The 15285-nt window shown below is 40.8% G+C and overlaps 1 protein-coding gene across 1 annotated transcript in view; it reads right to left on the bottom strand.

The window, feature by feature from the left end:
• The window catches only part of gdap1l1 (ganglioside induced differentiation associated protein 1-like 1), a 31434-nt gene that overhangs the window by 15460 nt on the left and 689 nt on the right, over window positions 1–15285 (bottom strand). Inside the window, exons 2-3 of the mRNA XM_022209693.2 lie at window positions 7584–7776; window positions 1641–1814 (exon numbers count right to left, since the gene is read on the bottom strand). Of these exons, the coding sequence (XP_022065385.1) occupies window positions 1641–1814; window positions 7584–7776 (367 nt within the window). The remainder of the gene's footprint in view (window positions 1–1640; window positions 1815–7583; window positions 7777–15285) is intronic.

Genomic DNA, 15285 nt, shown 5'->3' with positions numbered 1-15285 from the left:
ACAGTAGCAAATGTTTTGAGTATTATCAAAAGAAATAACCATAACTTAACTTCTATTAAAGACTCAAAAGCAAGTTTCCACCATGTCTGTTTTCTCAAACTACAGAAAACAAGAGTCTCTGTGGTGTTTACTTGTCTAACAAATCATCCTGGGAAGTCTGCTTATACATTAGTTTTCTTTCTTATAAACTTGATTTAAAGAATTGAGTGAACTCTCAGCGGTTCATTTATTCAACACATCATTTTAGGTCATGCCTCAAGTTAGAATAACTCATGTTTTTAAGTTCTACAGTGGTCTGAAAATTAGCAACTGTCTGCAGCAGAGGAGGCCACTTCGCAGGACCCTTGCTTTTCAATAACCCCTTTTTTTGGGCCACATATGATGATCACTTGTTAAGGGAAGCTAGATTTTCTAGCCGACAGACACAGGTAAAGCAAAACAGAACAAAAAGAAAACAACTATGTACCATAATTTGTACATTACCACATGGTATTTGGGTCTAAGAAACCTTTAAAACTATAAGTACTTGGACAGAAAGTAGTAATGTGGGTAAAATAAAACTTTAAAGCCATGAGTTGTGCACTTTAGTGATCAACCAATTTGGTAGATGGTGCTGCTGCAACAAAGGTCCTAGAAATATACTGCAAATACACAAAAATTGGGTCTGAAAATAAAAATGTGACATTATAAAGACATTTATTAAACTACAATGAACAAAGTTTCAATATTTACCTTAGGTACACTAGAAAGGATAATTTGATTTGATTAAACTACTTCTGGATGTTTTACAGTGCACTGTAATTAGAATGAAAAAGGATTATTTTAATGTACGTTGTAGTTTCTTTCTTTTCATAATTTGAGTTTTTAGGTGCTATTTACAGTCCATAGAAAAATCAGTAATACTCGACATGGCATCCACTCTTCTTTACTCCGCCAAGGAGGCAAATCCTCTGCGGAATTATGTGATGATCGGCGCACATTTGTCTGTTTGTCTGTTAGCAACATCACTCACAACCGGACTAACAGATTAGGATGAAATTTTCAGGAAAGGTCAGAAATGACACAAGGACCAACGGATTAGATTTTAACAGTGATGCGGTTTGTAGTCTGGATCCACAGATTTGTTAAAGATTTCTGTATCATTGCTAGATTGCGGTACGGTGTAACTGTAACTATGACAACAAGTGAACGCAAGATCAGCTACCTGCTGATGATCACATGATTGCGATCCTACTACCAATCCACTGCTGCAGACTTATCGAGACTTATCTGCTGGAAATCACACAAGGAATAAGGAATTAAATTGTGGGGGTGTTTCCGAGTTCCATCAATTCCCACTGCCCGCTACATATTTAAGTTGCATGATTCGGTATCCGTACATAACATACACATGCATAACACAAGACTGTGCTCACCGCAAGGTCATGTTGTTTGTGGGTACATCTATATTAAATGGCCACATTCTATGTTGCCGTGATTTTTGCCCCAATTTTTTTCAAGATTTTCGCTGTCAGACATGATACAGTGACTGAGCAGCCTTGGCGGAGTGCTGTGCTCTCTGAGTGCTTTTCTTGTCTTGTAATTGCTACAGAGATGTAACCATTCGTGCCTACACAGTGCAGTGAGCTGGCGTCACTTACTACGTATTTCTGCGGTGGCGTACTTTGGGATCATAGAGTCGGTGGTGAGCTCTGGATGGAGGATGCAGCCGTGTGTGTAAGCGTCCATGGGCAGCCCGTCCAGTAGGTGACGGTACTGCTGCACTCGCTCATGGAGAGGCGAGTCCGCGTCAGGAATCAGCTGAGCCACCGTGTCTGCGTGACATGAAACAAGAGAGAACATTTTTACAGTGATGCAGATTCAACACAATGTGTAGACACCGAACAATAAAAAAGCACAGTTGCACATTGGTGTGGCTGTTCTCGGGATATTTTCATAAACTTCCCAGAATACCTGAAGTCTCTAAGCAACCGCCATCAAGCTACACAACCCCAAAATAACTGCTTCAGCTGCCAAATACACAGCGTGGTAACCTGGTAACAGATGACACTCCTCGCTCTCTGTAGCACACCGTTGGTCACGTCTCAGAAAGCCTGACATTTAAACAATACTGAAACAGTCTGGGAAAGAAAAATCTCCTGGAGACTAACAAGCCTCTTAGGATTTACAGTGAGTAGAAAAACACACCGCTAGAGATCAAATTCAAGGACGCTTTAGATGAACAAAAATACAACATGAACAATAGCAAGAGGCCACACTTTTATAAAACACACAGGTTAATGAGGCTACACTGTAAGCTCGATGCACCAATCCCCTGCTGGCCTGCTCTGTTCTATTTATCTGCTGCTGCTGCTCAGAATGAAGGAATAACTGGATAGTTTGGGAAATGCGCTTAGCTGCTGTCTTACAAATAGTTAAGAGTATAAGTGACACTCTTATACAAAATCTGTAATTTAAAATACCATTTTAAAATTTCAGTTGGATCCCATTCTTGCTTCCAACTTGTTGTTATAGCAGCTGCCATTCTTAGCTGTATTTTGGTGTGTTTGCACCTCTTTCCTCTGCTCTGTCTCAGCTGTAGGTTTGTTATTCACTCTCACTAGCCTCCTCCTAACCTGCACTCCATTCAGCAATCACCTAAATCGCTCTCCACAGGACAAAGACTCCACTTCTCCAGCTACTCCTCACCAGATTGCTAGCTAACTCTAGGATCCTTGCGTTCACTACTTCTCTGTGCTACTCTTCAGGAAAAAAGGTTTCTACATCCTGGACTTCTGGCTAGTAAAATGAAGTGTTTCCTGCATTGTTCAACTTCCTTGGATTCTTTGGGTTTAGTTACTCTGCCAAGGAATGTGGTGGAGTTATGTGACGACTGACATACATTTGTCCATCTGTCTGTCTGTCTGTCTGTTAGCAACATTACTCAAAAACAGATTAGCGGAGTTGGATGAAATTTTGAGGGAAGGTCAGAAATGATGCAAGGACCATGTGATCAGATTTTGGCAGTGATGCAGCTTATAACCTGGATCCACGGATTTGTTAAAGATTTCTGTATCATTGTGAGATAGCGGCACGGCATCACTGTAACTATGACAACAAGTGAACACTATGTTAGCTGCCTGCTGATGATCACATGATTGTGATCCTACTACAAATCCACCATTACGGACTTATCAGGACTTATTTGTCGGAAATGATACAAAGAAAAATTGATTAAACTGTGAGGATGTTTCTGAGTCCGATCAGTTCCCAGTGCCTGCTTCATACTTAGGTCACACCATTTTGCATACGTACATAACGTACACATGCATAACACACCTGTGCTCAGCGCAAGGAAATTTTTATTAAAGAGAACTGTGCTCTCCGAGTGCTTTTCTTGTTTCCTCTAACACTGGATTTCCAGCTGTCTTTTGTTTGTGACTCTGCAAGCCTGTGCTTCACCTTTAAATTAAGTTTAATGAAGCCCAAAGTTCACTGCCCATTTTCATTGTGTGTGCATTTGGGTGCTATTCTGTCACATATGGATGGTTGTTCAAAACCCCTTGGCACCAATTTTAGATGTACTGGGTGTGATGTTAGTGTCATTTTTCAGTGTTGGCTGGTCAGTTAGTGTAGAGAGAGTCCTTGTAGGAGGTGGTGGTGGCATTAGTCTGACACAAGACTGTCATGCAAGAAAGAAGTGTTCACGTGTGTGTGCGTGTGTGTGTTTCTATTCACTTTGCAGTCAGCTTTTTTTGGTCATATTTTATTTTCAGTTGCGTTTAGTCAAAGTCATTTTCCAGTCACAAATTTAACCCCTCAAAACTGATCTTGGCGTATTAAATTTAGATATGTCGACAATTTTACATGAAAATAAGACCTTCCTGTCTCTAAATGGTTTAAACATAGCTTCTTCCCCGACTTGCAGCTCACTTATAATTCTGCTCAAACAACGTAAAACTGCTTTACGACACACAATGGAAGATTGTTATCTCTGTGTATCTCTGCTTTAAAATGGTTGCGATGTAACTTGCTTCATCTACAATCTGTGGATCTACATAGTCCCTGCCTTTTTCTCTGCTCATCATTCCTTGCTGGCTACAGCTCACCAACAGCTGAAAAACTACTGTCAACGCAGTCGTAGCATTCAAGTAATACGCTTGTAAAAAGTAATCACTTTCCACAAACTAATACTAGTCAGTAAGGTATAGCAGCAACTAGCTTAACTTAGCTCAGCATATGCTAATCTTTCTTTTAAATGTTCTTTTAACTTTATTCCATCATTTGACACATTTAATAGCTACCGGTTAAAAATTGTAATGCACTAAAAAATGATCTGCAAAGAAATTCTGGTGGGTTACTGTACACCAAGGCACCAGCAGTGTATTAATTAGAACTAATTAATTTAGCCTCACCGTTTTAAAAAGTGTGATTCTGACTACTTTTATTGTTGGTACCTTGAGTGCATTTTGCTGTTTGCGCTTTTAGATTTCCACTCAAGTAATATTTGAATGGAGAACAGTTAATTAAAGACTTTTAAAGCTAATTACTGATAGATTTTGTTATCTGTTTCCCTAGGTTCCAATCTTTATGTAAAGCTAATCTCACAAGAAGCTGGTTTCAGCTACACATATCACTACCCCGTTAAAATGTTTTACAATACTAAGGGAAGGAGACTTTTATTTTGCTGTCCCAATTCTCGTGGCTGGCTCGACGCCGCCTGGCTGGAAGGGAGAGTGTTCAACATAATGACCTGCTGCTGAGATTCAGTATTGAAAGTGAGGCAGGCTAGCTGAACAGAGAGAGCTTTTATCGGTCTGCAGGGTCACAGCCAGCCACATGCAGGGAGGGCATCGCTGACAAAACACAGATAGTCAGATGGCCGCTTGAGGATGTACGGGCCAATGGAGAAGCTCGCGGAGGGTGGAGATGCACCTGGCTGAGCTCCAGAAAGCTGAGTAATCAGTCCCAGGATGCCGGACTGGGCATGCCATGCAGTGGTCCTCCAGGTGGTCTGCTGCAGCACTGGGGTGGAAATATTACGTCAGCAACTCAGCAGCGAGCAACTTGGTGACCGTGTTGGAGGACGGAGGACGCTGTGAAGTTGTCTGAACTGCTTTGTACTGGTATGTCTGTTTTCTGAGACGCTGTCCAGAACAGCCACAGCCCACATCAATTAGGAATTAAAATGCAGAGAAAAAAACATGTCTGCCGGTTTTATCCCTCTGGTCGACTTCTGGATAAACACATGTCTAACTTGAGACCTGATTTTCAAACATATGGTGGATTTGTTAAACATTTAACAGACGAGAAGACAGACAGTTACACCCCTGCATCATCTGTAGTGCCGACATGTTCTAAAAGAAGATACCTGCACACTGTGAAACGACTAAAATGGGCCTAAATGAAGAAGAGACATATTTTTTTTACTGAGCAAGCAGTGAACCAGATCTTCTGCTAAGCTTTCAAGCATCACCGTTCTGAACATGTGATCACTAACTAAACTACAGTGAGAGTTTTCCAGTACTGGCTGGCTTCCCTCAGGCTGATCCTCATTCGAGGCTCCCAGCTTGTTATATAATGTCTCAGCGATGATCATATAGGCACCCACTGATACTACAGTACAACACACAGATAACAGGATTCACTGTGTGCATCTTAACATTCGCTTACTCATGCCTGTTATGCATGAATCTGAATCACAACGCACATCTTGACACACCTTATGCATATTTCTCCGACCTGCTTCGGTTCTGTATGTGTTCAGCTCAATGTTTTAGCGACAGTTACGAGCTCAGTCATTAAATTAGCTCTCTTGTGTTTGTATCTGTGTCTCATTTGTGACCGCAACAAATTTCACCCCCAAGAGATCAGTCCAATTTTGCCTAATCTAATCAGGGAGGTTCATCTCTGTGACATTGGTCCAAAGACGTTGTTGCAAGGACTTCCAAAGTTTCACAGTACCGAACACACTGACACACTCTACACAAGGGCAACAGATCACAAATAGCTTCCAATTGTCTTTGTTACTCCAGCTTCTCAAACTGGGAGAGCATGGCCTGACATTTTCTGTAGCACTGGATTAGTGACGGGGCGAACCAAGCAGCTGCACCAAGACCCTACTGTCTACAGCTGATCTGCAGTGAATTATTTAACTATGTTTCCAAATTTTGGGAACTCCACCAATAAAACAAACATCACCAGAGTGTCTGCATCACAAAGAGAGAGAGGTGCCGAGTCTAAATCTAGAACTGTTTGTTGTTGTTGGTAGTGTGCCTAGATAGTGGATGGCACCTGAATAGAATTACATTTTTACACCTACATCACTCCCAGCTCAGGCAGGACACTTACAATATGTAGAAATGAGTCATTAATTTTAGAACAACAATTGATTGTATCTATCTATCTATCTATCTATCTACACACACTAACTCAAGAAGTTTCAATATTGGCGTAAAGACCCCATAGTGTTATTTAGGATGTGATTTTGCTTGAACAATTTACATATTAAGGATTTAACCTGCAAAAAGCATATAAAATACTACCTTTAAGGGCTATAATACATTTATGCTGAGACCCCACATTGTTGTTAATTACAGAGATTAGCCTGACTCATTTAATACTATAGCTAAGACCTTTGGTGTTATTACTTATGCAACATAACCTAACTAATTTAAAGATAAGACCGTATACTGTTAAGTTCTGATGCTAGAAAAATGTACATGAAAACCCAACAAAACCACAGATTCCCTGAATCTTCCATGACCAAAATTTATTATTTTATTTATTATGTGTATTGTCTGTGTGTTTTTGTTTGTTATTCATACTGCTTTTCCACAACAACTGAAATAAATTCATAGATATAAACAAATTACACAACAGGATTCTATGAAGCTGGATGCTGCTGCAGCAGGAGACTGGGGAAGTGGAGGGAGATGAATTGAAGTCAGCAGGTAGTTTAATGCAGGACTGTGGTGCACATTAGTCCAAGCAGAATGAATGAACAGCACCTTGGTTATAAGGAAAGTCTAATTGGATGGGATGGACATGACATTTACTCTGTGCCTGCTTAGACAAGTACGAAGCTCCATTATTGATTTTAACTGTCATTAGGTGATATATAATGTTGATGCTGCAAGATAAATGATTCAGCAGCTAGCAAATGTTGATTTTGTCAGGCTAATCTGTAGCTAACTAATAAACCCAACCTGCAGAAGACTTTTTAAAGGGGAGAATGTTGTAAAAGGAGCTTAAACGTGCACTTTATGGCTAAACGCATTGATCTTGCTGATAGAGAGAGGCTACATCTACATGTCCAGATAGAAATCAGCATAAAAACCACTGGCTGATCCATGAGGAAGACTTGGAAATAAACGGGTCAATTTTGACCCGCAGGGCAACACAAGGGTTAAGGGCAAGTTAACAAGGCGAAAATCTGGATTTTCACCAGGGGTTTTCTGTAAGTTTCCTGAGGGATGATTGGATGTTCAGTTCTAGCAAACAGTCCATGTTTATTGCCACATCGCAGGTTAATTTGTCTCTGCTTTGATAATCCAAGTTTAACGAGAAGACAACAGACATACTGTCATGCAGCAGCACCATACCTCCCACAAAGTTTTTCTCCAGGTAGTCTATAATCTGGTTGTAGTCACTGATGATGGTGTCTCCGTGGAGGAAGACGGGCACCTCCTCGCCCAGGTTCAGCCTCATGAACCAGGGCTCCTTGTGCTCCTGCAGCGGCAAGCTCACATCCCTCTCCTCGCACACCAGGCCCTTCTCATTAATGACTAGACGTACCTGCAATTGCAAGGACAAAATCACAATATATGGGTGAAATTATAGACGTGGGGTCGACTCGTCACTGTGACACCATTATTCAGAAAGTGAAGCAAAAATATTACACAAGAAATGAGAGTGGCTAAAAGCTGCAGCTCACAGTTTATGACCTTAAGGAGTTTTTTACTGTAGAAAATAAACAGATATTAACAAGATATTTTACAGTGTGCTAAAGTTTGAGCAAAAAACATGCAGGACAGTCAAGATCCATTACTAGCAGGATGAAGGATAAGCCAAAGTCCACGGAGAGCTATTAGTGGGAAGAAGATTAATGAAAGGAGATGACACTTGGGGTATAAAGTGCTACATTTGGCCGCCTCGAAGAAACGACAAAATGGGAGTTTTGCTGAACATGGCTAGACATGGTGTAATGAAATAAAACTGAATGATTTAGTGACACAAACGCAGTAATTACAGCTGCTTCGCACAGCAGGAACAAATCTATGGATGCAGTTGCAAAGTCAAAGAAGAAAAAAAAAAGCTTTTTACGTCTCCATCAGTGTGGCACTAAATCGACTATTTTTATACATATGAAAGTGACAAATACTCCAGGACCCAGTGTTTTACTGCTGAGGTGTCCCTCGATAAAACACACGATAACTGCCGCTGTTGCAACAAAAGTTAATTATGTAATAATATTAGTCAGTTCTTGATGATACCAAGTGGTTCAGCTGTTTGAGAAGCACAGAATAAATGCTGACAGTGAGTAGAGTCACATCTGCATTTTACTTATTATACAATGTAGTAATGACATTTAAGCAGGTATTGCACTTAAGCAGAATTTTGATTCAGTATTTGCACTTGATGCTACTCATACTTCTACTCTACTACATGTATTTGACTGTTGGTTGCGGGCTATTTTCAGATTTTGCACAAAGAACACATGATAAGCTTATAAAACAGAATGTATTACCATCCATTACAAGTAAAAGTCATTAGAGTACATTAGCATTAGCAGCAAAAGTAAAGTATGACAGTAAAAGTACTGGTTTGATCCCTCTGACTGATATATTCTTATAATATGGCATCAATAGATCATTCATACACAAACAGTGCGTCAGCAGCAGGTTACTGTTGGAGCTGCTGCAGGTTTAACCCTCAAGCGACCAAGCTAGCGACTAAAATGACCGACTGGGGTCATTTATAACCCCACTATATTTTACACAGGAATGTCTACTTTAGTGCCTCTTTTTGTGCTTTCTTACCTATTCCACTCCACTGCATTTTAAGATGAATATTCTAAAATAACCTTCTTTTATTATTCATGGATTTTAATCATTTTTGACTCAGAGCTAAAGTCAAACCATATGAACAATATGATGCATTGTAAGAACGCAATAACATTTATTTAGACACGCTTTGTCTGCCACTTCTTTTAAAACTTTATTCCTTTTGTTTCCTCAATAGTAAATCAAAAGTACATAAAAACAAAATCTACACAAACATCTTGTGTGTATGTGTGCAATGTAACATGCAGAGAAGTATTTAGATTAGGGGCGGCCGTGGCTCAGGTGGCAGAGCCGCTCGTCCAATGCAAGACACTTTACCCACCTTAGCTCCAGTGCTGCCACGAATGTGTATGCTGTGTAATGTTGGTGGTGGTCAGAGGGGTTGTAGGAGTGGATTGGCAGCCAGTCAGTCTGCCCCAGGGCAGCTGTGGCTAAAAATGTAGGTCTATCAGCTATAGTGCACTGCAAAACACTGAAATATAGCGATTAGAGGTAAAATAAATAAATAAAACTAAGGCCTAGAATAGTGAAAAACCTATACATCTTTCTGGGGTCATAAGTGACCCCAGACAAGTTTCCATTATCCTTGTCACACCAGTTGGCCGATCTCTACAAAAAACTATGAGCAGCTGTAGGACAAGTAGATTGACAAGTTCATGGTAGGAAACATTTTTCAGATAAAAGATATAAAAACAGCAAATATAATTATATGGCTGGGGTCATAAATGACCCCACTCGGTTGCTTGAGGGTTAAGCTACTTTAGATCCAGTTTTATATACAGGAATAGCAGATAAATCTGATCGCTCCAAACATGATTAATTTGAAAGGAAAGAAGAAAAAACTTTTTGTCTAAGCTTTGATTCTTGATGAGATATTGGATCATCTCAAATTTAATTAAAGTGAAACCATGTGAGAAGTTTAGAGGGGAAAAAAATCACTAGACATAGACAGGTCTATGTCGTAGACATTTGAAATATGACCCAGATTACATGCTGCTGTTTGTGAGGAGGCAAAAACGTTGGAGACCACTGGTTTGACCTCCTACAGTGTGTTGTATATTAGTTTGCTATATTGCCCATTATGTGTGAAATCGTCTTCTTAAAGGTAACTTGAGCTGTCAAACAAATATAGTGGAGTAGAAAGTGTAATACTTTCCTCTGAAATGTAGTGGAGTATAAGTATTAAGTAGTATTCAACAGAAATATTTAGGTAAAGTACAAGCACTTTAATATTATACCCAGTTAAATTAACAGTTCCCCGCGACCCTAGTGAGGATAAAGCGGTGTATAGAGAATGGATGGATGGATGGATGGATGGATGGATGGATGGATGGATGGATGGATGGAAATTAACAGTTGAAAGTGATTAAATAAATGTTAATATTTGACTGCGTCGCCTCCTCACAGACAGACAACAGCAGAGTCTCCAGTCTCTACTGAGGGTGTGAAGCTCTGACCTGCAGCACCGAGCTTGCCAGATCTGTATTGATCTGTGAAGCCGGTCCCTGAATGTGCCGTTACTCCGAAGTATCGAGCTAAATCTATCTCTACCGTTATCATATCTATTGTGCTCATGATGCGTCGCAGGTGTGAGCTGGATGAATGTACTGAACGGTCCACTTTGGGACCGTAGTTACAGTAGCAGTTAGTCGTGAAGCGTTATAAAACAGAGTGGAGAGGTTAAAAGTGTCACGCAGGAGAAATTCAACAGCACAGCTTCCCTCTTTCCTCAGGAAGTTGCTGAGGTGTATTCAGACTTGTAAATAATCCCCTGAACATCTGATGATGACAGTGTCTCCACAGAGAAACTGTTGATCTGTTGGTAAAGTGACTCCTTGTGTGTCATTGCCAAAGTATTTACAGTGGGAGTCTTTTTGGAGAGCGGAAAATAATGTTTTGCAAGTCACGAAAGACTGACTAAATATATCACATCTTTCAAGGTGCTGCAGAGAGATTTGGACCAATCGTGCTGCAAACATCCGAGTTATATTAAGGCACAAAATATTTGGTACAGCTCTGGTGGAGTGAACAACCTGGTGCCTGACCTCTTTATCCCATAAAAGCCCTCCCAAAATGCCATTTCAGCATGCGTCAGCTCACAGAACAACAAACGTGATGTAACATAGTACAAATAAACACAAACAGCATTGTTCTGCAAATTCAGAGCAGCCATTGAGCTGAAAACATCCTGTGTGTTGCTCAAAGAGTCGTGCCCAGAGGTGAGCTTATTGACAGCAGTCACACGTGATCATAGAGTCACTCCAGCTCTTCCAGCTCCAGGATTGAAGTGATAATCACGACAGTGAGCCCGGTGTTTACCCTCTGCTGAGTGACAACCGGCACAATCAGCGGCTCAGACTTGAGTGGCTGTGAGCCAGCAATGCAGCCTCATAACTGACGTACCAACCTGAGACGGAGCAGCAGCTCAAGGTTGATGGGCTACATGAATAATACTGTAACACCAGGTATCACTGTGTGAACACTGTGCTGCAGCAGTGTGAGTACATCCCAGCTATATGAGCCGCTCCTGATGACAAGAACATTTAACCACAGTTTGATGCAAAATTAAACATCAAACCTCGAGCAAAGTGAAGCTCACTACAGATTTCGCTATTATTTTCTTTACAGTCGATGTGCCATGTATTTTTCAGTTAATTGTAGATTTTCAACAGGTTATATATCAAAAATGCAACTTTATTATCATCCATCCATTTTCTATGTTCTGCTTAATCCTTATTAGGGTCAGGGTGGGCTGGAGCCAATCCCAGGTGACTTAGGGTGAAGGCAGGGGACACCCTGGAAAGGTCACCAGTCTGTCACAGAGCTACACACAGAGAGAAAAACAGCATGCTCACATTCACACCTATGGACAATTTAGAATTATCATTTAACCTCAGCATGTTTTTGGTCTGTGGGAGGAAGTTGGGGTACCCAGAGAAAACCCACACATGGAGAACATGCAAACTCGATTGCAGAGTGCAAGGTCACAGGCCATGACACAAACCGGGGATCTTTTAGCTGCAGGGTGATGGTGCTAACCACCAAGCTACTGTTCAGCCCAAGTTTATTATCACATACACTACCATTCAATAGTTTGGGGTCACCCAGGCAATTCTGTGTTTTCCGTGAAACCTCACACTTTTATTCATGTGCTAACACAATTGCACAAGTGTTTTCTAATCATCAATGAGCCTTTCAACACCATTAGCTAACATAATGTAGCATTAGAACACAGGAGTGATGGTTGCTGGAAATGTTCCTCTGTACCCCTATGGAGATATTCCATTAAAAATCAGACGTTTCCAGATAGAATAGTCATTTACCATGTTAGCAATGTCTAGACTGTATTTCCAATTAATTTAATGGTATCTTCATTGAAAAAATTGCTTTCCTTTCAAAAATAAGGATATTTCTCAGTGACCCCAAACTTCTGCCGGCACCAGAAAATGTTGCCGATTGATTGATGATCATAACAGTGGCAAAGCCGTTTTATTTGGATCTTCTCGATTCTAAAACTCTCATAAAACAGATAAATACTCCAGTCATAAGCATGTAATCCATGTGCACACATTAGACACAGATGGAGGCCACTGAGCAAAAAAAAAAAGAAGATGAAATCCCAATTGTGATTTCATAACTGAAATGCATTGCGCATTTTTAAAGCAGCAGTTTAGCAATTTAGCGTAGCATTTATATAAATTTGGGGGAGTCACGGAGGACAAACTCAGAACAGCAGAGGGTGAGATGAGAGGTGAGTCAAAGAGATTTCCAAGCTTATCCAAGTAACAGATGTGCAACTTGTGCAACAAAATGATCCTTTCACTGTCAGTTTAATGGCATGCGTCTGTTGCAACACTATGATGTATGTCTTCACAGCCAATAGAAATGTGACATATTCACAGGTGAGGCTTAAAAGGATGAGTTGATGTTGAAGTTTTGAAAATTCATATTTCGCTCTGTGCCCTAAGACTCTCTCCAAACAGCAGCACAGCACAAACTATGTTATCTAGAAGGGCCATAAGAGCGTTGGCATCTTTTTAAAGGGCCTCCAGGCTCAAGATCAGGCTGAATTAGATGCACCTCAGAAGTGTGAAATCGGACTTTGGTATATCATTGTCAACCTCTGTGCATTTGATGGACAAAGTGGGAGAAAAAAAACATGGCTGCCTCCAGGTTCACTTGGTTGCTTCTCTATGAACAACACAGAATGCAGAGTTAAGTAGTAGTTGGCTGGAGAACACAGAGAGGGGAAAAGGGCAGCAAAAGTGCACTAACGGATAAGTAGACATTTAGATGTTGAACGCATTAAAAGTAAAGACGTTGTATCTGTAACCGACTGACTATGTGGGCTGCTATTGTGGGGATCAACGTAAAATGCAAAAGTCAAGAAGGAGAACTGTTAAGAGAATTAATAGGAGATCTGGTGGCAATTTCTTTGACTGTTTTTGAAAATGAAGGAAAGCAATGCAAGGAACCTATACCCACCACTCAATTAAACGTGTGGCTGCAACATAAAAGTTTGAATTCCCTGACTTAGGCAAACCTTTTAAGTTGCAAATTCAACCTTAAAGGGGAACTTCATTTTTTTTTTCAACCTGGGGTCTGTTTTCATATGTCATTTCATACATGTGAGTGATGGAGAAATGAATTACCGAAGTTTTTACGTCGAAGTGCATCAACTGGAGTTTCAGGGTCCATTTGTAAAACATTTAGCCACAACTTTAGCGTTTCCTTCTCCGAGTACGGTAGTCTGTGAAAGCTGCGCGAAGTGTAGCGCACCATTCTGTTGCCACAACTCAGAAATGCGCACTGACGACCAATTAGTTTTACCAGGTTTAGAAAAAACTAACTATTCTGTAATCCGACACAAAATCGCTCCACCCGTCTCTCTTCACCTGAGGCAAACAGCTGTTTTCCCCACCGGTGTTTTGGCGCGAGTTATCGCGCGATTTCGGAACGAGATTTGCTTTCTAGCGTCCCGAGATTTGGATACAGACCACAACAAATAGCGATCGCCAAGTAATGTGGAGGTTTTCGTTCACTTCTCATCTCCAGTATGTTGTGGGACACTCGTTGAGACTATCCGAGCCGGTCAGTGTGGGGAAAAAAGCACGTTAGAGCGGACTTTGACGCGGGGGGGGGCAGTTGTCCCATACTTTTCGCTAGCTGAGCTGCGAAGCTGCCTGCCTGGCTAAATACTGGAGCTATGTAGAAAATTCATTTCTCCATCACTCACATGTATGAAATTACATATGGAAACAGACCCCAGGTTGAAAAAAACTGAAGTTCCCCTTTGAATGTGTAATTTAAGGCACATATTTCCACCTCTAGTTCATGAAATGCTAAATTGCTTGATCATTTTTCTCCATCTTGACCTTATTACTTCCACAATCATAACATGCCTGGACAATTTCTGACACTTAAAACTTAAAAATACATTTGAATGTAAAGGAAAAGCTAATTCCCTGAACTCAGTGCAGCTTGTTGGTTGAACATAATTCCATTAGAAGTTGTCTTAACTCAAAAACAGAGACGCGAGCTGCTGTGTTAGCTTATTTTTGAACCTAAACGCTATTCCTTAAAGTGCAGCTGCCAATAGATGGCTATTGCAGAATCAGATAACCCCAATGACATCACTGTGACATCAGCAGGGGTATTTTCCTGAGACCAAATAAAAGACCCTCCAAAAAAAATAAAATAAAATAAAACAAGAAGCTGCAGCTGTTTTTGATGAAATGCCCCTTTAATTTTACAGCTTCCTGTACGTTTGCAGGATTTTAAATAGATGAAATGGACAAATGCAACGTTTTAATCCCGCATGCTCATTCATCAGGAGCATCCAGGTTATTCTATTTGCTAAAAATCAGACGGATTCAGCATCAGAATGCCAACCCGTGGTGAGATTCAGCTGCAGAAGGTGGGGGGGGGAGAGATGGCCTTTGGTTTGTTTTGCACATCATTTTGATCAATTATTTAAGATGTCATGTGTCAGAGCACATAGGTTGGAGCCACATCCAGCTGCAATGAGGACACAAAACTACATCTGGGGTGCTAAGTGAAGGATGGCAGCAGGTGAGATGTGAAGGCTGATCTCTGCGGTGGCTGATGACAGAATATTGACCACCAACTCTGCTATATGTCGAGGAAACGAGCCCCCATGCTGCAGCGCTTTTCTAAAATGGGAGATCTGCCCAGCTGCAGGATCATATTCACACACTCCGGAGGAAGATGACCACAAACA

This window comes from Acanthochromis polyacanthus, chromosome 6, assembly GCF_021347895.1.
Source record: "Acanthochromis polyacanthus isolate Apoly-LR-REF ecotype Palm Island chromosome 6, KAUST_Apoly_ChrSc, whole genome shotgun sequence".
NCBI classification, from domain to species: Eukaryota; Metazoa; Chordata; class Actinopteri; family Pomacentridae; genus Acanthochromis; species Acanthochromis polyacanthus.
This window is presented reverse-complemented; position numbering and strand designations above follow the sequence as displayed.